The sequence below is a fragment of the Anabrus simplex genome, chromosome 2 (assembly GCF_040414725.1).
Source record: "Anabrus simplex isolate iqAnaSimp1 chromosome 2, ASM4041472v1, whole genome shotgun sequence".
NCBI lineage: Eukaryota > Metazoa > Arthropoda > Insecta > Orthoptera > Tettigoniidae > Anabrus > Anabrus simplex.
In genome coordinates, this window is record NC_090266.1 from 528,891,874 (window position 1) to 528,917,729 (window position 25,856).

The 25,856-nt window shown below is 40.1% G+C and overlaps 1 protein-coding gene across 5 annotated transcripts in view; it reads right to left on the reverse strand.

Moving 5' to 3' along the window:
- Positions 1–8,636: 8,636 nt before the first annotated feature.
- LOC136864205 (vezatin) overlaps positions 8,637–25,856 on the reverse strand; it is a 305,967-nt gene continuing 288,747 nt past the window's right edge. For all 5 annotated transcript variants that reach the window (XM_067140895.2, XM_067140894.2, XM_067140896.2 and 2 more), the window contains one exon: positions 8,637–10,214. In XM_067140895.2, the coding sequence (XP_066996996.2) occupies positions 8,907–10,214 (1,308 nt within the window). In that variant the 3' untranslated portion in view covers positions 8,637–8,906. The remainder of the gene's footprint in view (positions 10,215–25,856) is intronic.

A 25,856-nucleotide genomic window follows, 5' to 3' on the forward strand; every position in this document is an offset into this window, starting at 1 on the left:
TTTGCTTCTCATTGCTAAGTATGGAATGAAGCATCCTGAAAAATGTACGAGTCCCAGAAAATGTCTCATTCCTTTCACACTTTTTGGTTGGTGAATTGGCTTATGGTATCCTTACTGCTTTCCAATGGTTGACTCCCCTTCTTAGAGATGTGATTCCCTATGAAGGCATTACACGGTTTTTAGAAATGTACTTTAGATAATTTAGAGTAAGTCCCCTTTCCCAAAATCTCTGCAATATAACTTCCAGTCATTCATCATGCTCTTCCGTGTTTCTGCCATGTAACATGATTCGCCAGGGCACATGCATCTTGCATCTCCACTGGCTGGTACCAATACATATTCAATGTATACTGTAACATGCATCTTGCCCTTGAGGCCCAGCCACATGTAACAAAAATGCATTCTTTAGCGCAGCAGTGAGGTTAGTTTTTGTCACCAGTTCAAATGAGCGATTCCACTTTTCCACCACACACTGATAACGGCATTATCTGCATTTTCTGAAAGTTTTTTGATTTTATGGGATGATTTTGAACTCATTTGGCATTCTCTTTCCAGTTTTGGTTTTCCTTTGAACGCACACAGGACAACCCTGTGGTGTAGCCTGCCTCTTACCCACCCCGGGTTTGATTCCCAGCCAGGTTAGGGATTTTTACCTGGATCTGAGGGCTGGTTTGAGGTCCACTCAGCTTATGTGATAAGAACTGAGGAGCTATCTGACAGTGAAATAGCGACTTTGGTTTAGAAAGCCAAAAACAACAGTCAAGAGGATTTTTCGTGCCACCCACATGACACCCAGTATTCTGCAGGCCTTCAGGCTGAGCAGCAGTCACTTCGTAGGCCATGGTCTTTCAGTGATTAACATAGTAACTAATTTAGAAGGCAGATGTTCCACCTGATCAATAAACAAAGATTTACATTTGTAAAATTATAATCTTACATTTTATTTTAGTTACTATATTAATCAAGGAATCATCAATACTGACAACCATGAAATTTATATCATAGACGTGGCCCACGTGGCCCTTCAGGGCTATTGCGCCAAGGGGTTTGGTTTATTTTTTTTTGTACACACACATATTAATACTACTGCATTTTGCCTTGTTTTCACACTTCAGCCCTTTCCAATTAATTGGAATCAAAAAGAAGTAGATACACCTTGACATACCTTGTTGCCCATGCAAAATGTTCTCTCACTCTCCGAGATATACTGTATTAATTGCATATTTACACAACTATTTTGGGAGAGGGAACAACAAACTGAATAATAGCAAGTGTCTTCCTGTACTTGGACACTGACACAACTGGACCAGCAAGAATCAAATGGTGGAAATTAGATGGCAACAGAAAGACAATAAAATTACTGATAATTATACTTTCACCCCAGTCAACATTTCACAAACTGACTCCCCCTGGTCAAGTCTCTGCCACTCCATCACTATCACAGCAGCAAATTTTAGGTGTTACAAAGCTAGGCTGACTTCAAATTAACAAACATTGTTATAGATGGATCAAAGTGCAAAATAAAGTATGAAAAGTACAAGAAATGGAGGCTGAAGGCAATGGACAACCATCAGAATAGAAAAAAAGCTTAAAAAAGCAGTAGCTGAAGCCAAAGATGTACATTACCGACACTTATACAACCGTTTGGAAATGAGAGAACATGAAAAGGAAATATACCAACCGACACGTTCACAGTTAAAGGCAGCATTGGACAATGACCAATTTGTGTGTGAAAGATAAAGTTAGTCTTTGACTGTTTGAGACTGATGATACTCAAATGGTGGCAAGAACATTTCAGTGATGTATAAAATGTTGAATTTCCTCATCCACCAGTTTCCCATGACCAAACAACCACCACACCAACCTCACACATCACATCTGAAGTTGTTTGAGTGATAACTACAGTAGCACGAAGAAATGAAGAACACAAAATCCCAGGACCAGATGGTCGCAATCTGACTTCTGGAAAATTAAAACTCCATGGAAAGGCAGTACCCTGGCTACCAGAATATTTCAATACTACGATCAACTCCAACCATGTTCCAGACGAGTGACAATACCTATTTTTAAGAATAAAGGTGACACTGCAGATTGTTCAAATTATCGACCAATCTGGCTCCTGTCACACACCTTGAAATTTTTTGAATGAATCCTTGACCAATGCCTCTGTGATATCTTCAACCTTACCCAAACCAATGTGGCTTCATCAAGGGAGGTGGAAATACAGATACCATATTTGCAGCTCACTACCTCAGAGAAGCATCGGGAGAAGGAAAAACCACGTCACCTGGCCTTCAATGACTTGGAAAAGGCTTCCGAACATGTACCACACCAGCTGATTTGGTATACTCTCCTTCACTGAAGTTCCTGAAACACTTCTTAACTGCATCAAAATGCTGTATGTAAATACAAATAGATTTTGTTGCTCTGTAGGTCCTGCAACAGTAGCCAAGCACCAAGGATCAGCACTCTTTCCACTTCTATTCATTTTGGTCATGGAAACCATTACCTGCAATCTGCAGAAGGGCATTCTGTGGACCTTTCTTTATGCTGATGACGTTATGATTGCTACCAACACCACTACCACGGAAGATTTGCAAGATCAAGGTTAAGCATGGCATGATCGCCTAAGCCACTTTGGCCTTTCCCTTAATCTGCAGAAAACCGAATACTCAGAAACCTGTCCAACCCACGGTTCTATACAAGTTAACAGAGTTCCTTTACCTGAAGCAAATAGTGTTTGGTACCTTGATTCCCATCTGCAAAACGATGCTTGCATTGACAAAGAAGTAAAGGCAAGGATTAATGCTGCATGAATAAGATGGATGGAGGTCATAGGAGTTCTATATGATAAGTTAATGCCGATCTGTCTGAAGTCCAAGGTGTATCGGATAGTTGTACAATCAGCTGTGCCTTACAGCACTGAGTGCTGGGATACCAAGGGAAGTGCAGAACAATACCTCCGTACCATGGAAATGTGAATGCTAAGATGGACCTTGGACATTTTACTTCTTGAGCACAAAACCAACACCATCAGACAGCAGATTGACATAGCACCAATCTGTGAGAAGTTCAGCAAATACTGGATTTGCTGGTATGGACACATCATAAGAACAGTGAACAATAGCATCACAGGCATTGCCTTCCATTTCGATACAAGAAGACCTTGTGGTTGTCCAAGACTACGAAGGCAAGACACCATCAACATACATATGAGAGAAGCACAACTGTGCCCCAAGATGCAACAAACGGAGCCAAGTGGTATTCAAGGATCCATGAAATGGACTCCCCACCTGCAGGACATAAATAATAATAATAATAATAATAATAATAATAATAATAATAATAATAATAATAATAATACCAGTCTAGTTATTTGCTGTGCCAACTTATATATTACAAGTCTGAAGTGCAATGAATGACAAACTCCTTTCAGTGCAATGGACAGAACAACATTGCTCCAAAGCCAATGCTGTACCATATTAAATAGTTTCTTCACTGGTCTCCTATTATCCAGTATTTGCTTAACTTCTCACTGATTGGTGCTATGCCAATCTGCTGTCTGACGGTGTTCGTTTTGTGCTCAAGAAGTAAAATGTCCAAGGTCCATTTTAGCATTCACATTTCCTGCTTAATTTTCCTGTTGCTCTTTCTATTGGACTTTTATCCAGTTTTCCTCCAGATCAGTGACATTGATCTTTATAACTTTCCTTCCCAAACTTAAACTTCAAATTTGTAGTGTATATTCCGATCGTTCTTATGAATGGTGAACTTTTCTTCCATTTACGATGTGATGTGACTCCGCAAAAGTTCTATTTCAGAGGCTTCCCCGATATGATGCTCCCGAGTCAGATGCTGTAGGAGTGTTTTTTTCCATGGTAAGCCAAGGTGAAGTGTGGGTGACTAATCACATTATCTATATCACTTTTCAGTTAGTTTTACCCACAACACCGAATACTGACATTGTACAGATTCTAACATCGTTAAACGAGTGTTCTGGCGAGAGTCGTTGGATTGTTGCAATGATTTTTCAAGAGCGTTTATTAGCCCGCTTTGTTTTTTGTATGTAACAAGTCCTTTCGTCGCAGACATAAGGGTATCAATGTAAGGGCAACCAACTGACATAAACTGGGTATAGAACGCATTTCTTAGCACTGTGTGAGCATATGGCAGGCACAATTCAGTTTCGTACAAACACGCAGTGCGGCGATTATGTTGGCACCTTGATCTGTTGTAAAAGGCACATCCTTTAGTACGGTCCTGGTGACAACAAGAGCCATAAATAGAAACCTGGTCGTGAACAAGACATGAGACTTGAGTTCCCTTTCAATAAAATAAGAAATCGTGCACGTTACGTAATGGTTACTTTTTGCGCTACATGTCCACATATCTGTGGTGGTTGCACATTCCCTTCTAATCATAATGTCGAGTACCTCCGGCATAACTGAATCTCGTACACGTTTATCACTTTCTGCTATCTTTTGGGATCCCTTGTGGGTGGGGGCAGTAGAATAACACCCATGGTATCCCCTACCTGTCGTAAGAGGTGACTAAAAGGCACACCATGGACTCAACCTGGGAGCGTGGGTTGGCAAACATGGGGCTCTTAGCTGAGTCCTGGATTACTTCCACTTACTGGTGACAGATTTCTCACTTTCATCAAGGATAAGCATGGCACGATCGCCTAAGCCACTTTGGCCTTTCCCTTAATCTGCAGAAAACCGAATACTCAGAAACCTGTCCAACCCACGGTTCTATACAAGTTAACAGAGTTCCTTTACCTGAAGCAAATAGTGTTTGGTACCTTGATTCCCATCTGCAAAACGATGCTTGCATTGACAAAGAAGTAAAGGCAAGGATTAATGCTGCATGAATAAGATGGATGGAGGTCATAGGAGTTCTATATGATAAGTTAATGCCACAGCGCTGTCCTTGGCTCCCCGCTGAGCCTTATCTGACCTCCCTTGGTCGTTCTTTCCCGACCGTGATGGTATTACGTATGGAGGCCTACGGAGTCTTTCATTTTCACGCCCCTCGTGGCCCTTGCCTTTCTTCGGCCAATATCTTCATTGTTGAAGTGTGGGATCCCTTCCATTTTTTCTCTCTGATTATTGTTATATAGAGGATGGTTGCTAAATTATTGTTATATAGAGGATGGTTGCTAAATTGTACTTCCCCTTAAAACAATAATCACCACCACTACCTATGTGTCGGAATACGGTTGTTGGATGAGGTATGATATCTGTTGCGAATACCTTTTCATACATCGATCCAGTGTCGACCAATGTCTGAGCCAGATCCAGAAAAGCATCACCTCCAACTGTCTCATATGACCTTAAAAGTCTCGAGCACACAAACCAACACATTTAGCAACAATCAAGTCCTGAGCAGATTGAGGAAGACGATTTTCTTTTATGAGAGATGTTTAGTTGCTAGATACGCACGGATGATGGGAAATGTGCGACGTGCTGTTCAACCCTTTAGTGTGGGCACAAAGTTCACCGCAGATCGAACAGCACACAAAATTAACGTCTTTCCCATCACCGTCAACTACTGTACAGACTTGAATACTGACCAAATACGACTTTTAAGATCAGGATCTGGTTCAGAAGTCTTCTATTGTGCGGTTTCTAGTTTTTTTACTTCAATTTTTCTTGCCACGGTTTCTTTTCTTTTGGAACCACAGTCCATTCATTTCTGATAACAGGATAAACGGGGAAGTCAAACATAAAAAGACAGCAAACATGATCATCTCCATTTGACCGTAATGCAACTCACTCTGCCGACATGCAGTACACTGTACACAATGAAGCTGTCAGCCCATAGCACTACCACAGCGCTGTCCTTGGCTCACCGCTGAGCTGCCCAGCCTGGCCCGTGTGATAACGTCATGGGCTTCACATGTTCAAGCCTTCTAAAGCCCATTGCTGTCTATTGCCAAAGCTGTGCAGGACTCTGACCACTGCTTCCCTCCGAGAAGCCCGAAGGGAAGTCCTCCATACCTTAGTTGTTCCTTTTATGAAATTAAATGAAATGAAATGGCATATGGCTTTTAGTGCCAGGAGTGTCCGAGGACAAGTTTTGGTTCGCCACATGCAAGTCTTTTGATTTGACTCCCGTAGGTGACCTGCGTGTCGTGATGTGGATGAAATGATAATGAAAATGACACATACACCCAGGCCCCGTGTCAGCAAAATGAACCAATTAAGGTTAAAATTCCCCACCCCACCGGGAATCGAACCTGGGACTCCTGTGGCCAAAGGCCAGCATGCTAACCATTTAGCCATGGAGCTGGACGTTCCTTTTATCGCTCTCAGCTTATTTGGAAGTGGAGTGGCCTTTCACTGCATCTCCCAATGGGACAGCATCAAATGTCTCCGCTGAGAGCGAATATTACTTGCTGGAACCTTGTAAGGCAACGGGGGCAATGTAACAGCCTCCTTGGCAGTCTTATCAACCAACTCGTTTCCCTCTACACCCATGTGGCTTGGGTGCCACATAAACGTGATTCTGGTGCCGGCATCCAAACACCCGGCGAGCAGGTCCTGGATCCGCTGTACCAGAGGGTGCTGAGGGAAACACGTATCAATAGATTGTAGGACCTCAAGGAATCAGTACAGAGCAGAAAGTGCTGGCAGTCATTGGACAGTGTGTACCGCAGAGCTTCAGAGAGAGCACAGAGCTCTGCTTTGCACACACTAGACTTCTGGTAAAGGAAAAAGAAACCTGTTATGGTCGACAACGAACATGCAGCCCACTTTCGTTTCTGCCCTCGAACCATCCGTATAAATGACGACTGAATCTGGATACCGGCCAACAACGGATGGGAAGAGCTTCCGATAAATTGAGGGGTCCGAGTTTTCCTTTGGGCCAGTGTGCAGATTCAGGATAATTTCAGGTCGCCGTATTTTCCACAGAGGTACCCCACTTGGTTGTCTGATCTGTGACTGCTGTCTAAGTGTATTCCAACTGGCCGTACTGCTCGATGATAAGCAGCATACAGCCAATGGTTTCCATTAAGGAATACGCAAGGATAGCTTGGGTGACGTGGCATCTGTCACAAATTTGCAGCATAGGAGAGAAGCATTTGCTGGTGCCTCAGGTGTAAAGGCGGCACACCAGATTCAGCGAGAAAACTAGCAATGGGGCTTGTACGAAAAGCTCCCGATGAAGAATTTTAAGAGAGTCATTAAATCTCCTTTCTTTGTTCCTGTTTTGCTAGTGGTTTAATGCTGCACTAACATATTGAAGGTTTTCAGTGATGAAGTGATGAGAAAGTGGTAGGACTGGGAAAGCAGCGGTCTTGGCCTTAATTAAGATATGTCAGTGCAACGTAAAGCCACTAGCAAAGGAAAAAAAAAAAAAAAGACTTTAAGTGACTGAGGAGCAGCCTTACCCTTTCAGTGTAGTGCAGTGCAATGGCGATGCAACAACAGAAGGCTCAGTGTGTTATATGGCTCATAGAAACTGGAATGGTGTTAATGTAGAGCAGAACTTTCAATGCTAGTATGGTGGTGATGTGCCTATGGACAAAACCAATTGCCTGGTGTGAAAGTGGGAAAACCACAAAAACCCATTTTCAGAGCTGGGATTCGAACCCACCATTTCCTGAATACAACCTCACATCGATGTGACCTTAATTGCACAGCCTCAGTTTAAAATTGCTGTCTTGAGCAGTATTGTAAATGCCTCCAATATTATTGTGTGACCTGAAGAAATTAGTCTTCACGATTTAACCGATACATAAAGGATTGATAAACGTCAATGAGGCTAAAACTGTCATAACCAGTAGTTTCTAAGTTAGAATATTTTGGAATTACAAATTGAAAGTCAGAAGTTTGAATTTGAAATTATTTCAGAGGAACAGTAATGGAGTAACTTCGGGGTTTTGAAGTTAAATATTTTAATGAAATCAAAAATTAAGGATAATTGTTTACATGGTTTGAAAGGTAATATTGTCAAGTTTCTTTTACAGTTTAGTGCAGTTCAATATGTGCCAACTTTGTAGCACGGCTTACATCCGAACATTAATCCACCTACAGCCACATCGTTGCCAGCATGTCTGGGGTGATAGTTGCCACAGAAGGGATTATCATAGCGAGCAAGCGGCATCAGTTAAGTCAGATTAGATCATAATAATAACAATAATAATTAACAATCATAACAATTAAATCCGTATCTCAAAAAGTTTTATGCACGACATGAGCGCTGTGAGTGCAAACCTTGAAGTGACCGAGGAGCAGCCTAACCCTTTCAGTGTAGTTCAGTACAATGGTGATGCCACAACAGAAGGCTCAGTATGTTATATGGCTCATAGAAACTGGATCGGCTGTTAGTGTACAGTGGAACTTTCGACGCTAGTATGGTGGTGATGTACCTATGGACAAAACCATTTGTTAATGGCTTTGTGCTTTTCAAGAAACTGAAAGTGTTTTGAAACAAATGACGTCAGGTAGGATGGATGTAGGCCATACCACAAATGAGACACATACTGAACTGCACTAAATTGCAAAAACAACTTCAAACCATGTGTAACATTTTGCCCTTAATTTTTGATAGTATTAAAATACTTAACATTAAACCCCAGAGTTCTTTTCTGGATACCTTGTATATTCAAAACTACATAATTGGTCACTGTCTTCAAATATATGAATAGAACTTGAAATACTACCTTCTTCTAGAATTTTTCTACAGAAAAAATAACTACAGAAACATACCTTATACTCACAATCACTAAAATTATGAATTGTATTTTAAACATTCACATGCTGCATGCACACAACTGAGAAACCAGACTGAATGCTGTAAAAGATGAACTTATCGAAGAGTGGCAGCATAATGTCACTTGTTTATTGCACTGGAATTGCCCAGAAAATAAATACTCAGTATTACAACATAATTCACAGTCAAGGGCTGCAGAGGCTTTCTTCACTATCAGATTTATCTCCCATGCTAACAAATGTTTCTGTAAGAGAGGCATTTTCATTGCTCCTGAATCTTTCTACTGCATCTAATGACAATACAGATCCAAGCATCATCTGAGGTAAGTTATTCTCTAGTAGCGGAGATTCAGTTCCTGTGGTTCTTACCTGTTCTCTCACAGAAGTGTCATTTCTAATATTCTGAACAGAAGTAACAGTACTAGGGGTCTTTTTAGAGTGCTGACAATCATCATTACTCAACTGAACAGGATTAAAAGTTGTTCTCAAACTATTTCCTGAATCAGGAGATACATTATGAGTGAGACAGGTACATAATGAGGCTGGATTATGAGAATTAAGGCAAATGATAGATGATGAACCAACTTCTATGCAGTTTTCTGATCCCTTCTTAATCTGATTATATTTTGGTGGAGTATCACTATTTAATATTTTTCCAGATTTCATATGGAATGCTTCATACCTACCCTGTTTATTTTCTAAAGCTTTAGCTTCTCTTTCTTTCCATTCTTGTGCCCTATCGACCAAAACAGATTTTAATTCCTGGAGCATCCTTTTAGATAACTGCTTCTCCCTCTCTCTGTCCTCCTTACTGATTTTAACATAGTCAAAATAATCATGGTCAACATTTCTATCATCATTCTCATTATAAATTTCAGCTTCATAAACTTCATCTTCAACTTTAGGATCCAAGTCTGTATAGCCTACAAGTACGGGCTCTGATATCGAAGCAGCAGAATTACAGGCTGCTTTTGCAGAGTCAATGTGAGGTTGCTTTTCAATAATTTTGCTGGATGTCTCCATTTTGCTTAGTTGACTAACACATTCATCACAGCAACTCTTGCACAGATCTAATTCCTGCATAATATCTTCCATCTTACTAAGCAAATCTTTAGTTATAGCAGGTGATTCAAGTTCAATTTCAGATTCCAAACTCTGTTCCATTCCTCTAATTCTCAAAAGCATAGCTTGAAGATGTAATCCAGCACTGTGGACTGCCACGTATGTGTCAGCATATGCAAAATGCTTATGCTCACTGATGGGAAGAGGTCTTTTCTTTTGAGCTCCATCACCGACTCCGTACGAATAGAATACATTGTATTCTCGTGTTAAATTTGAAGCAACAGTCAAACAAACATCAGTTAAGAAATGAACACTCTTCATCACTGACTCGATCTGTCCAAAATTATCCTCCTTCCACAAACGTGGAAGAAAACAAAGTCCAAGGCGTCGCAAGAATTCTGACTGGAGGAGCAAGTAGATATGATGTAGCCTCTGGAAAGAAAAATATTACAGCATTAAAATAGCTCATATAATGAGACCATTACACTTCTGACTATGTATTGTACCTGTGTGGGATGATTCATAATTGATCATGATTTTATAGAGTGAAATAAATTGAAGGATATTGAGACAATGAAATACACAGTGGAAATTATTTGGGCTGGCAAAAGATTTCAACATTTGCTAGTCTACATGCGACAAGTTGGAGCCAGTGAAATTAAGCCAGTACAATGGGTGTCTATTTCCATGTCAAAAAGTAAGAGGCTTATCTGAACAACTGGTAAACAAGATTGCAGTCCCATTAGTTAAGAAATTAGAAAGGGGAAAACTCAACACAAAGGGGATGATTGCTCCACGGAAGTGACGGAAAGTATATTGCTGGACAAGGCAATATTAGTTGTCAAGTTGGTGAGAACAAATATTTAAAAGGCCCGCTGCAGTTCTGACCAATGACAAAAATTCTATAATGCCATAGATGTGCCAACATGACATAATGAAACTTGAACTCCAGATGTTTTCTAAATTAATTATAATTAAAATATTCCAATCACTGAATTGCAAAGATGGGAATTTTTAGATGTCATCCCCATGATACAAATGTTGATTCCCATAGGGAATCTGATATATTTGTCCCGAATGAGTAAACGGTGGCGAAACGCTGGCAACCAGGAATGAGTTAGCTGGAAAATTTATAATGTCCAATAACAGACCATTTATATTGGTATTATGTCATCCCCATGTTAACTGATTGTAAGTTTGATGAATTAAGGTACCAAATTCTAGGAATTGAGCACCGCTGGATTGCTATTGGTCAGAAGATACCACGCGAATATGGACGCCGTTTAGAGCACGAAAAGTGGAGGGCAGAAATCCAGTAATATCTTCGTAATTTACGATTGGATTTGAATAAGATTACGACACGAGAGTGTTTATTACCAGACTATTAAGTGGGATAAGTTCAAAAACATTCAAATCGACTTCCAAGTGCCGACTGACGGAAACCACCCCTCCTCTCTCTTGGGAGCGACCTCTGATGAACCAAGCGGAAGGGCTCATCATCTATAAACACGATTGATTGGAACAAACCTCATCTCATTGTAAGTCAGTATCTCGTTCATTGTAAGTCAGAGCCACGAATCTGTATAGAATGTTCCGCGCCGAATGAACACGAGTTATTGTGAGTATGGAACAATACCTAGCCTGAAGTAATCAGTTTAATCTGAGACGGTAAAACATTATCATGGGCAGGAAACCGACGAAGCACGGCGAACACTAGATGGCCAAGACATATTTTGGGATGTGCCGGTTGAAAATCGCGAATCCCGCCGGGTCGAATAAGAAGACACGTCGTCGTGAGTGTCGAAGTTTTGGTGCACGCAGAACGAAGATCACATGTGTGATAGTATAATGGGTCTTAGGCACCTATAATGAAATTAATGTGTAAAAATTTGTACAGTAATAATTAAGGTGTTAGTAATGGGTAATCGCCCAGGAGTGATTTTCATCCATGTTATGACGACCAGCGAGATGAACATGTAGATGGATGTGGGGGTCCGTGGCTTCTCATCCATCTTAGCCATACGGAATTCTACAGAGTGATGAGTAACCAAATTTGATTTATATTTGGGGATGTTATCATGATAAGATGGGGATATGTGCAAATTAATCATGGTTACTTAACGGAACGCATGGATCACTTTACGAATCCATGATTTTATTAAGATAGACGGATGGACTAATGTTTTTAATTATTTGAACATTTGTTTGTTGTACATAATGTAAATATGGGTTATTTCTTTCAATTAATGCATGCTTGTTGTCAATACACTGATTTGATTTCATTTAAAGTGTTAGGTTTGTTTTATGCTAACCCAGTTTATTTTATTTCTTGATTTCTCTATCACTCTGCTAATTAAGGTACTGTATTTAGGTATTGTTGTTATGAGAAATCTACATACATGAAAGTGCCAGTGTGTTTAATTATGTGTTTGCGTACGGAAGGTCGGAAATAGTCATAATAATAATGCTTTGTGAGATTCCAAGGTAAAGTAATTTAAATGTGGAGATCGCAGGCGGCATGTGGAAGCCTTTAATTCAGGCAGTAAATTTTATTTTCTAAGATCTCAGTGACAGTACTAATGGTGACAGCGATTATTGTGTTAATTCCAACGAGGAAATTATTCCTGAAAGTAGTAAAAGTGACAAAGACATACAAGGTGCCTCGGAAATAATGGGAAATTCCAATAACCGGAATGATGTTCAAGGCCGTGCAGGTTATATTATTATTGGCAGTATGTCAATATTTGAAGAAATCAGTGAAGGGATAAATGTTAACTTTTGATATTTGCATAGATTGTTATTAATACTTTGATCAATAGACTCGATAAAAAGATACTGCCCTAAGAAAACTAAGATAAATTGTAGGTTAGAAATTCGAGAAAAGAACTCAAAATTTGTTTTGAGGAATAAAAAAAACATTTTGCTTAGCTTTGAAATGAAAAGTGAGGAATTGTGGGGAAAATGTAAGAACATACCTGTTTGTTTCAGAACATCATGTTTCAGGAATAAATTATCTATCAGAAATTCTTCTCTTAGAGCAAAATATTTCAACAATTCCTTGTTCAAAAAAATTATAACTATATTTTTCGATAGTTAGAAATCGTGACATACATACATACATACATACATTATCATTATAGACTGTTATGCCTTTCAGCATTCAGTCTGCAAGCCTCTGTGAATTTACTAAACGTTGCCACAATCCTCAATTTGCAACTAGTATTGTGGCCTCATTTATTTTTATACATATTATCTTTAAATCATTAGAAACTGAGTCTAACCATCGTCGTCTTGGTCTACCTCTACTTCTCTTACCCTTAAAAACAGAGTCCATTATTCTCCTAGGTGACCTATCCTCCTCCATTCGCCTCACATGACCCCACCACCGAAGCCAGTTTAGGCGTACAGCTTCATCCATCGAGTTCATTCCTAAATTAGCCTTTATCTCCTCATTCCGAGTACCATCCTGCCATTGTTCCCACCTATTTGTACCAGCAATCATTCTTGCTACTTTCATGTCTGCTACTTCAAACTTATGAATAACATATCCTGAGTCCACCCAACTTTCGCTCCCATAAAGCAAAGTTGGTCTGAAAACAGACCGATGTAAAGATAGTTTCGTCTGGAAGCTGACTTCCTCCTTACAGAATACTGTTGATCGCAACTGCGAGCTCACTGCATTAGCTTTACGACACCTTGATTCAATCTCACTATATTACCATCCTGGGAGAACACACAACCTAAATACTTGAAATTATCGACATGTTCTAGCTTTGTATCACCAATCTGACATTCAATTCTGTTGAATTTCTTACCTACTGACATGGATTTAGTCTTCGAGAGGCTAATTTTCATTCCATACTCATTGCACCTATTTTCAAGTTCCAAGATGTTAGACTGCAGGCTTTCGGCACAATCTGCCATTAAGACCAAATCGTCAGCATAGGCCAGACTGCTTACTACATTTCCACCTAACTGAATCCCACCCTGTCATTTTATACCTTTCAGCAGATGATCCATGTAAACTACGAACAGCAAAAGCGAAAGATTACAGCCTTGTCTAACCCTTGTAAGTACCCTGAACCAAGAACTCATTCTACCATCAATTCTCACTGAAGCCCAATTGTCAACATAAATGCCTTTGATTGATTTTAATAATCTACCTTTAATTCCATAGTCCCCCAGTATAGCGAACATCTTTTCCCTCGGTACCCTGTCATATGCTTTCTCTAGATCTACGAAATATAAACGCAACTACCTATTCCTCTCGTAGCATTTTTCAATTACCTGACACATACTGAAAATCTGATCCTGACAGCCTCTCTGTGGTCTGAAACCACACTGGTTTTCATCCAACTTCCTCTCAACGACTGATCGCATCCTCCCTGCCAGTGAATACTTTGCTTGGTATACAAATCAATGAGATACCTTGATAGTTGTTGCAATCCTTCCTGTTCCCTTGTTTATAGATGGGTGCAATTACTCCTTTTGTTTGTCCAATCTGAAGATACCTTACCAACACTCCATGCTAATCTTACTACTCTATGAAGCCATTTCATCCCTGCCTTCCCACTATACTTCACCATTTCAGGTCTAATTTCATCTATTCCTGCTGCTTTATGACAATGGAGTTTATTTACCATCCTTTCCACTTCCTCAAGCGTAATTTCACCAACATCATTTTCCTCCTCCCCACGAGCTTGGCTGTTCGCAACACCACCAGGATGATTTCCTTTTATACTGAGAAGATGTTCAAAATATTCCCTTCACCGCTCCAGTTATTCCCTGGGATCTATTATGAGTTCACCTGAATTACTCAAAACTCTGTTTATTTCCCTTTTCCCTAACTTCCTAAGATTCTTTATTACTGTCCAGAAAGGTTTCCCTGCTGCTTGACCTAGCCTTTCCAGGTTATTACCAAAATCTTCCCACGACTTCTTTTTGGATTCAACAACTATTTGTTTCGCTCTGTTTCTTTCATCTACGCACAAATCCCTGTCTGCCTCGGCCCTTGTTTGGAGCCATTTCTGATAAGCCTTCTTTTTACGTTTACAAGCTGCTCTCACTTCATCATTCTACCAAGATGTTCGCCTTTTCCCATCTTTACACACACTCGTTCCTAGGCATTCCCTTGCTGTTTCTACTACAGTATCCCTGTATGCCACCCATTCTCTTTCTATATCCTGGGCCTGCTTACTGTCCACTGTTTGAAACTTCTCACTAATCATATCCATGTACTTCTGTCTAATTTCCTCGTCCTGCAGATTTTCTATACTTATTCGTTTGCAGACAGATTTCACTTTCTCTACCCTAGGCCTAGAGATACTTAGTTCACTATAGATCAGATAGTGGTCTGTATGATCAAAAAATCCCCGGAAAACTCGTACATTCCTAACAGATTTCCTAAATTCGAAGTCAGTTAAGATAGTCTATTATGGATCTGGTACCCCTAGCCTCCCATGTGTAGCGGTGAATAGCCTTATGCTTGAAGAACGTATTCGTAACTGCTAAACCATACTAGCACACAAGTCTACCAAACGCTTCCCATTCCTATTATCTTCCATATCTTCCCCACATTTACCAATCACCCTTTCGTATCCTTCAGTTCTATTCCCAACTCTCGCATTGAAATCTCCCATTAGCACTATTCTATCCTTGCTGTTGACCCTGACCATGATGTCACTCAATGCTTCATAAAACTTGTCGACTTCATCCTCATCTGCACCCTCACATGGTGAATACACGGAGACAATTCTAGCCCTAATTCCTCCAACTGACAAATCTACCCACAACATTCGCTCATTTACGTGCCTAACAGAAACTATGTTGCGTGCAATGGTATTCCTGATGAAGAGCCCTACCCCAGACTCTGCCCTTTCCTTTCTAACACCCGACAAGTACACTTTATAATCTCCTATCTCTTGCTCATTATCTCCCCTTACCCGTGAAAATTTTAAAAATTATTTCTGACATCTTCATGTATATGAGTCTTTCAGCGTTCTATTGGTGTATAATAAGGATTTATTGGGATTAATATGAGTTTACTGGCATGATTTTATTTTCACAGTGTATATTGAGGAAAATAACTGCAGCATTTAACAGATAAACCTGCAGCAGTCTTAGGGTTAATAACAGTACGACATGAAGTAAGGTTGTGGTTCGAGTACCGTTATTGTGTCCCGACCGATGTGAAATCAGATCTTGGTTGTTCATATGGGGTTTAACATATGTGATTAAATTATTAGGATTGAAAATTAAAATTTAAAAATTAATTATTATTATTATTATTATTATTATTATTATTATTATTATTATTATTCGAAGATGCATAAGGAGAGGAACTTGCAAAATTACTTCTGAGAATGTTAATAATGGTGCATAATGAAATTAAAATATTAACTAGATGATGATTAAGTGTTACGATAATGATCTCCACTAATAATAATAATAATAATAGGAGGATAATAATCGAGGCTGTTGTCAGGTGTCGGGTTGTTTCGGACACATAATTTGTACTCCAATTGGGAGTTTACTTGCAGTATGTGCAGATATTCCCACGAACGACACCTGTCATAATTACGCGAGCATAGTATTCAACCTTCCCGTATATTCTTGTTGTACTGACAAATGTAAATATTGATTTAAGCTCTGAGTTGACGAGCTACTCCAGGCCTGCTCGTGTATGTACGCTAGGGTCCATCCGTCCAATTAGTTCCCGTTTTAGATACGATAACATTTCCACGGTGGGAATCCGGCCTACCTGAATGTAAATACCCTGAGGTGACTCATCACAGGCAACGTGAAGGCGACGGTAATTCAAGTTTACCCTCGCACTCACGTCTCCTACAAGGATTGTCAGTGGTGTCATAACCTTTCATACAGATGTTGGTTCGATCCCTATGGATCAGCTGGTCGAACCCACATAATGTTATCCACACCATAAGGGGTGTAACGAAGCAACCAGGTATTCTTTACAGGATTGAAACTGTAAGGTGTGAAAATGTCATGAATTGAAATTTGCCAGATGATATTAATAAACTGCTCCTTATTGCAATTTCAAAAGGAATCAGTTACAATATCTTTTTATTGTACTTAGTCAGGTATGCCCATGGAATTTAAGTTATCACTTCCCAGTCCTATTGTGGAGTCCTTTAAGTTCCGTCTAAGATTGAGCCTTCCCCTACCTTAATTTGCATGCCCCGTTCATCTCTGCATTTATTTGTGCGCCTATATTTATATTCTGATCTATATTGACACCAATTAAAGAACAGGTCACCCCTGAGAATAATGCTAGCCTGGGACTCAGAGGGTGAGTGCGTCCAGTATATAATAAAATTCACGCAGAAATATGAAAGAAATGAATAAGTGAGTATGTAAAACCTATTATTTGTCTGGATCTTAGATAATATGAATCTTTTGATTTTGAAATTTGCTTTAAACTTGTGAAAATTTCCAAACAAGGTCAAATCAATCATCAGTGATCTGCATTTTGGGCTGTTGCCCAGGTTGCAGATTCCCTATCAATTAAGATAAGATAATACCCGTCTCCCATAATCTCGGAAACCATAGATTAGGGAGAGGGTATTGTTCATTATAATCTTTTCTTAGTCTGTGATACATGCAGTATACAAAAGTTAATACCCTTTAGTTTAGTTGAAACACAAAGCAAAATAAAACAGTATCCGGTAAACATAGATAATTTAGAAATTGAACAGAGTTTCCTATCAATTATTTACCTAGTCTTTTCTTAAATGATTTCAAAGAAACTTGGAAATTTATCGAACTTGCAAGCTGAAATTCGAGAAGGGAAATTGGGGCAAATGTTCATTTATAGGAATAGGAATTAGGGATTGGAATAATTTATGAAGCGAAATGTTCGATAAATTTCCAATTTCCTTGAAATCATTTAATAAAATGTAACTTTAAAGCTTTTTAGCCTGTCAAACACTAATTATAACACCTATAACATTATTAAATAAAAGAATGACATGTTTCGTTCATGAAAGAACATCAACAAATTTCAACAAATCACACTAAAAGAAAATTAAAAATGATGAAAATTGTTTAGAAATGTAGTAACACTTCAATTTAAATTCTGTTTATGCCCTTTAATACTAAGTTAAAACTTATCTTAATGAAGAGTTCCAGTAGCAGGTCCTCTCTCCTTGCTTGTCTAACAAAGACTGCAATATGGCGTAATACTCTGTCATTGGCGTGAGGCTAGCGGACTAGTTTGTTTGTATCTTTCAGTTACCTCACGCTCCAGCGATGTCAACAGCTACTTTGAATTGTACTTTTTACAATTTGCTTTACGTTGCACCAACACAGATAGGTCTGATGATGATGCTTGTTGTTTAAAGGGGCCTAACATCGAGGTCATCGGCCCCTAATGGTACGAAATGAAACGACAAAATAAAAGTTCAAAATTATCCACTGACCAAAATAAAAAATGTCATGAAGAATGAATGAACGCATGAATGGATGAATGAATGAACATGAATTTAAAACAATCAGTGGATCCGACTCAAAAAACTATCATAGTTAATAGTATTACTGACCAAGGGACCACTTCCAAAAGCAAATCGAGGATGCTTGGCGTCTAAATGAGTCCAAAATACAAGTCAAAGGCCCCTCAGAATGATACTTATCGCTAGTAATGTAGAACCATGGTATCTGTCCTGTTGCGGTACTAATCAATGGTAGCAGAGACTTGCGGTATTCCACACATTATTGTACTACTCAAAGATTATGAAATTCGACATTAATACAGACCTATGTTTTTCTCACTTTGCGGCCCATTCACAGGCAACGCAAACCTATGATGTTCATCACATAAGATTACTAACCACAGGGACCTCTCCCTATCCCGTGGTGTTCCTCATATAGTGGGTACTAATCACAGGTAAGGCAGGTCCATGGTAGCTATCATCCCATGGTCCCGCTCATATGGTGGTACTAATCACAGGTACTGCAAAAGCCGACCGCGCGGTGCTCCTGTGTGCTACTAATCACAAACCTATTTCGTACCTAATATAGTGGTACTACGCACAAGTAAAAGCGACCCTTGGTGTTCTCCGCGTGGTGGTACTAATCACATGTAGTTGCATGGTTCGTATACAATCATCCCTTGGTCGCCCCTTTTAGTCGGCTCTCACGACAGGCAGGGGATACCGTGGGTGTATTATCCGTCTGCCTCCCCCACCCACAGGGGGTGTGTGTTTGGTCCGCGAGAGGTATTTTATTTCCCTCAAGTCCGCCGGCAAGCCGGTTAGGACCTCCCTATCCGCCACCTGGGACGCGCCACGTGGGAGTATCACCTCTCCCCCTGCTACGCCTGCGTAGCAGGTTCATGGACAGATAGGTCTTATGGCGACGATGGGATGGGAAAGGACTAGGAGTGGGAAGCGGCCGTGGCCTTAATTAAGGTACAGCTCCAGGATTTGACTGATCTGAAAATGGGAAACCACAGGAAATAATCTTCAGGGCTGCCGACAGTGGGGTTCGAACCCACTATCTCCCGAATGTAAACTGAAAGCTATGTGACCCAAACCTCACAAATGGTACTTTTGGCTTTATTATTAATGTTATTATTTTATTACTATTACTGGATTTTAAATTTTTCGGAAATTATACAGGGTGAACTTTAATAAAACCGACGAACTGCAGGGACTGATTCCTGACTGGAAATGGAGGAAAAAATGTCCTACAAACATGTGTCCGGAAATGGACGGTGTGCGTGCAACGACAACAAATAGTCCCAGAACACAGTACATAGCTGAATCGTATCCATGTCACAGCAGATGTTCAAAGTGGCCTCCATGGGCTGCAATACATGCGTTCAGACGTCGTATCATGGATTGCCCCACTCTTTCGCACGTTCTGGCCTCCTGCCGAATAGCATCACATGAATCGTGAACACGCTGCTGAAGGGTCTGCACATCAGGAACTGGTTCAGCATACACAACGCTTTTCAGATGTCCCCAGAGGTAAAAATCCAGGGGGTTTGGGTCTGGTGATCTAGGAGGCCATGCAACAGGGCCTCCGCATCCTATCCAGCGCCTGGGGAAGATGTTGTTGAGGTGTTGGCGAACTGTAATGTGAAAGTGGGGTGGTGCTCCATCATGCAGAAACCACATAACCTGTCTTATTGCCAAAGGCACATTCTCAAGCAATCCAGGCAGAGTATTCTGCAGGAAGTCCAGGTACGTTCCTCCGTTGAGGCGTTGTGGAATAATAACTGGTCCAAGTATGTGGTCACCAAGAATCCCTGCCCAAACATTGATGCTGAACCGATGCTGGTGAGACACTTCAACCATTCCTCAGGGATTTTCTGTAGCCGACAGATGACGATTGTGCAGATTGACGATGCCATTTCTGATAAAGGTTGCTTCATCGGTAAAGAGGACTGACGACAGGAATCCCATAACTGTGATGGCCTGGTGCAAAAACCATCGACAATATCCTTCCCGTAGATGGAAATCCACTGCTGATAATCCTTGCACTTGTTGCACGTGATAGGGATAATAGCGGTTGTCTTGCAGGAGACACATAATCATAGTCTGGCTTACACCATGTTGGCGGGCCACTTGCCTGGAGCTTGTACTAGGGTTCATCTCAATGTCCTGAAGAACCTGTTCCTCCAGATCTGGTGTACGCACAGTTCGCCGCCTCCCAGCACGTTCGGCCGTCTGAAAGGACCCATGATCACACAAATGCCCAAAAATGGCTTGAAACGTTGTGTGATGTGGTTGGTGTCTGTGAGGGTACTTGTTTTGGTATAGCCATGCTGCCTCTCGACCGTTTCCATTGTCTTGGCCGTACACAAACACCATCTCGGCTTGTTCCCGACATGAATACTGGACCATTCTGCTTCCGGCAGTACGCTGCTTCAATCACACTATCTGCAACAGAAGAAACACTGCAAGTAGTCAGAGAAAATTTCATTTGTCAGTGCAATCTACCGTCGCAACGATGCATTTCCGAACACATGTTCACAGGACATTTTTTCCTCCATTTCCAGTCAGGAATAAGTCCCTGCAGTTTGTCGGTTTTATTAAAGTTCACCCTGTATAGGTGGTGTTTAATGAGCATTTAATGGGCTGGCTAGTTTACTGGTATATCATTTTCCGGTGCCATCAACGTCATTCATGGAAGTGTATTTGTAGATTTTTTGAAATTATCACAATTTCTTCTTCTTATTTCCTGGCCGTATATGCACCCATAGTCCCGAGCTCACTCAGTTTCGGCTCGTCTGACTCGGAGAGAGTACGTCCGACGTTCTTGTACCAGATCTAATGCAACTTCACTTTTCCTTAAAGCAGCCTCAGCAGTTTGTTTCCATGTTGCCTTAGGGTGCCCTCTTCCTCTCTTCGGCTCTTTGATGGCAAGAGCTTTCTGTACTAAATGGTGTTCATTTAGTACACTGTAGTTAAAAAAATTATTATTAATTACTAAGATTCATTTTTGTAAGTTCTTTTTTTGCTAGTGGTTTTACATCGCACCGACACAGATAGGCCTTACGGCGATGATGTGATAGGAAAGGCCTAGGAGTTGGAAGGAAGCGGCCGTGGTCTTAATTATGGTACAGCCCCAGCACTTGCCTGGTGCAAAAATGGGAAATCGCGGAAAACCATCTTCAGGGCTGCCGGCAGTGGGATTCGAACCCACTATCTCCCGGATGCAATCTCACAGCCACGCGCCCCTGACCGCACAGACAACTCGCTCGGATTTTTTAATAAGTTCTAGCATTCAAATATTAAAGGGTATCGTTGGCTGCACTCTTATCCGAGTAAACATATTCTTCATCAGTTTACATTTTCACACTCACAAAGGTTTGTGAATAATGTTTTCTGTGACTAAGTAGCCCAATCTTGGCATGAAACATACTTCCACACATATCACATGAAATGGTTGGGGAAGGGCAGCACTGAGCTTGACGGAGCTTCTGTGCTTGTCATTTATCCTATTCATGGCACTGTCGTTCCTCTGCAAACACCGAAACCATGACAAATATAACACCAAGTGTGAGGACTCAGCCACTATAGCATGGTAGTTTGTGGTCCCGCCTCTGCAAGCAATTATATCCAACATGTGCCTCAGTAGTTTCGACAAACCAGGTATAGAAAAGTGCGGGAGACATTGCTGTACAAGATTCAGTGAAAAAGTTGAATTTTCTTTACTTTCAGTTCCTAAACTCAGTTCATTATGTTTTGTGTACTTCAAGCATGTATCTTATATGGCTTGATTAATTTAATAGTTCTGCATGCCGTACTGTTTTGTGTCTGGCTGTAAGTCAGGCTATGGTAGATTAGTTGATGATATGCGATTTTTTCACCACCGAAGTATATAAATCAATTTGAAAAATGGGCCACAGCTATTCCATTGGAAGGACAGTGAGTTAACGCTTAATAGCAGAATTTGTCATGTTCATTGCTCTGATGATTCAATAGTAAAATCAGATAATTTTATAGTGAATGGTGAAAAGATGGATATCTATTGTGTGAAATGGAAATTACATCCAGAAGCAGTGCCTCACATTTGCTAATTTACCACCAAATCTTCACGCAAGCTTTCGAAAAGTCCAGTAACCAACAAACTGAGTTGGTAAGTACACTCCAGTAACCTGTGCTTTCCATAACATGTGATGAAGGACGTAGCTCTTATTTCCATGTATGATTTTTTTCATTGTACCCTATCGTGTTTTTTTTTTTTTTGCTTTACGTCACACCGACACAGATATGTCTTATGGCGACGATGGAACAGGAAAGGTCTAGGACTGGGAAGGAAGCGGACGTGGCCTTAATTAAGGTACAGCCCCGTGGTATTTTAATTGTAATCTCTCATTGTTTTGTAAAGGACAGTGTATATACTTATCAGTTACGGAGTAATATGTTTCCCCTGGCTTCATTCCTAAGACCAGCTGATTGGTACTGTGGAGCTTGCCCACTCACACTTGTTCTTATATTCATCATGCCGAAATTGATGTAGAAACAGTGTGGTGCCAAAGTGTATGATTCTCTGCAAACATATCCCAGAATTGAATGTTAATTCAAACTCTTTTCATAGTATTCTTTAGGTGGTCCTTGAAACGCTCTAAAGGGGCTCCATGAGGTCTTGTGCCAGAATGGAGTTCACCATAAACAGAATTTAAACACAACTGTTTCTACATTTCTAAAGAATTTTTATCAATTACAAAAAATGCTTTTTTTTACAAGCATGTTATAGCGTTATCAATAAGGTTCGACAGACTGAAAGGCTTTAAAATTACATTAACTGAGTCGTCACTGAAGGGTATGGCTTCCTTCTTAACAAAATGTTAGAAAAGGCAAGATAAACAATTGATAGGGAACTGAGTTAGCTGTGAGTTTAAGGGCGTGCAGCTGTGAGCTTGCATTTGCAAGATAGTCCTGAAGATTGTTTTCCATGGTTTCCCATTTTCATACCAGGCTGTACCTCAATTAAGGCAAAAAAAAAGGCCCTAAATGTAGGTAAGTGATGAATGTTTGAACTTGTTTGAAAATTTTCACAAGTTTAAAGCAAATTTCATTATATAAAACCAAGATTCATATTATCTAACATCCACATTCAGGACAGGTTGTACATACCTGTCTGTATGTTTATGTCTGATGACTATAACTTGAATTAAATAGAGAGTAAAGAGCAGAAACTTGAACAGATGGAAAAAGTATGGAAGAATTTTACACATTGCTTTACGTCGCACCGACACAGATAGGTCTCATGGCGGCGATGGGACAGGAAGGGGCTAGGAGTGGGAAGGAAGTGATCGTTCAAGTATTAAAGGGTATCGTCGGCTGCAACTCTTATCCGAGAGCCAAGTCGGGAGTATGGTGGGTGTGGCAGCACTGTGAATCCCACTGCATCGCTTGTTGTTTTGTTTGTGGCTCATGGAAATGGAGCCATGTCTCATCACCAGTCATAAGCCTAGCCATGAAGTTGACTGGATCTTGATCATGGCGTTGCAAAAGTTCTCTGCACACGTCTACATGCCTCTGCTTTTCGTCCGCAGATAAAAGCCTAGGCACCCACGTGGATGACACCTTCCCCAACTGTAAGTGGCCGTGCACAATCCGCTGCAGGGTGTTTCGGCTAATTGCCATGGCTGCCTCCATTTCCATAAATGTGATGCATTTGTTTCCTTGGATGGCCTGTTCGACCTGTGCAATATTGGCTGGTGTTGACACTGTCACATTCCTTCCAGACCTGGTTCCCTTGTTCACCGATGTGCGTCCTGTTTTCCAACCTTCCACCCAGTTGTAGACTGTTTTCTGTGATGCCGCATGTTCTCCACAGACTGCCACCAAGCGCCGATGAATCTCTGCAGTGGTCACGCCTTCATTCCATAGGAATCAAGTCGTATTGCGCTGTCCGTAACAGTTGCTTTCCATGTTGCCTGCTCCTACGCTGACAGTGTTGTTATGAAATGGCTATGATGAGTGCATTCGTTGGCCCTGTGCGTGAGCTGCTACCAAACGGTGGGACAAGACACTAGTTACACGTCAACCACCTTCAAAAGTGAAATGTGAACCATACCTGGACATACAACAAATAAAGTGTAAAACAATATAGTACGCCCTTCGTATGTATATACTTGGAATAAATTCCTAAAGAAAGGAAATTTCAACCACGCATTCTCTTCTTGGCTTTTTCTCATGTCTGTCAATAGAGCAACAGGAAATTCACAGTCAAGATGAAAAATTCTAATAAACATTGAATTCGCACGCCTTGGTTTTACTGATCGTGTCTCTTGTGAGCGTTAGCACTGCGTTAGCTAACAGTTCACAGGAAATGTTAGGATAAACACAAGAATCTTAATATGCTGCTAAATTTTTAACGCTATGTTAACAAACAGAATGTTAGTGTTACTTTAACTGAGATTGTAAAAACTGGGCCTAAGTTAAATTATAAACATATTTAGTACATATGAATACATTTCAAGAAGGATACCGGTTATCAAATGACTGATACTTGATTGCAAGTCATTGAAAGATATTGAGAAGTAAATATTCTGAAAACTACAAAAGAAAAAAATGGCCACAAGGTCATCAATATATGGACAGTTCTTCCCTGATTAGGCATCTTCAGATGTAACAGTACTTGCTGCTTCATTTAAAACAGGTGTTCAGTGAGTGCGTCACGTTCATCATATTTATGTGGTATACAACTGGAATTTGATGATCTGTATTATTCTGGTGTCTTTATTGACAAGTGTGGAAATGGGTTCACTCAGCCTCATGAGACCTATTTGAGGAGCTGTCTGATAGGAGTAGGGGTGTGATTTTATAGTGATTATGGTATTTTACTATGATTTTGGTGTTTATAATATACTGATTTCAGTGAATATTTCATGAAATGTAGGCAATTTTGTGCTATTTCACACTCTGCAAAAAATTAACTTTCAAAATGAACATGTTAAACTAACATGTTTGTTTAACTGGTATGGAAACTAAATATTATAGTGATATTTGCTTGGAATTCACTGAGAAACCTTAACATCAAACATAACACAAGAATGGTTTGATCAATATCTGGTAATTATTACCTACTCTGATTGAGAATAATTTCTGCACTCGAACATGGCAAGGAAACCCTTCAATCTAACAAAATATCATTGTAAACAGAAAATCCTCTATCACTATCAACATCTGAAACTAGTGGCAGCTCATCAAATACAAAATTGAGTGTTCACAAAATTTATTAATAATAATAATAATAATAATAATAATAATAATAATAATAATAATAAAAAATTAAGTAAAATTCTTTTCACCCACCAAACTGTGCTGTTGGTATGTGAAGGTATCCCTTTTTAATACTGAATCTACCAAGTTTATGATTGCCTTCCCTCGTCGCAATAAATAAATCCATACCTGCCAACTTTTGAAAAGGGCTATCAGTAAAACTCACGCGCGACAAAAATAAATCTAACGATTCTCGACATACTCTGACTTGTGATATAGATATTGATTCCCATACGGAACCTGATATATTTGTCCTGAATGAGTAAATTTAGGCTATAATACCAATATAAATTGTCCGTTACTGGACATCATACAT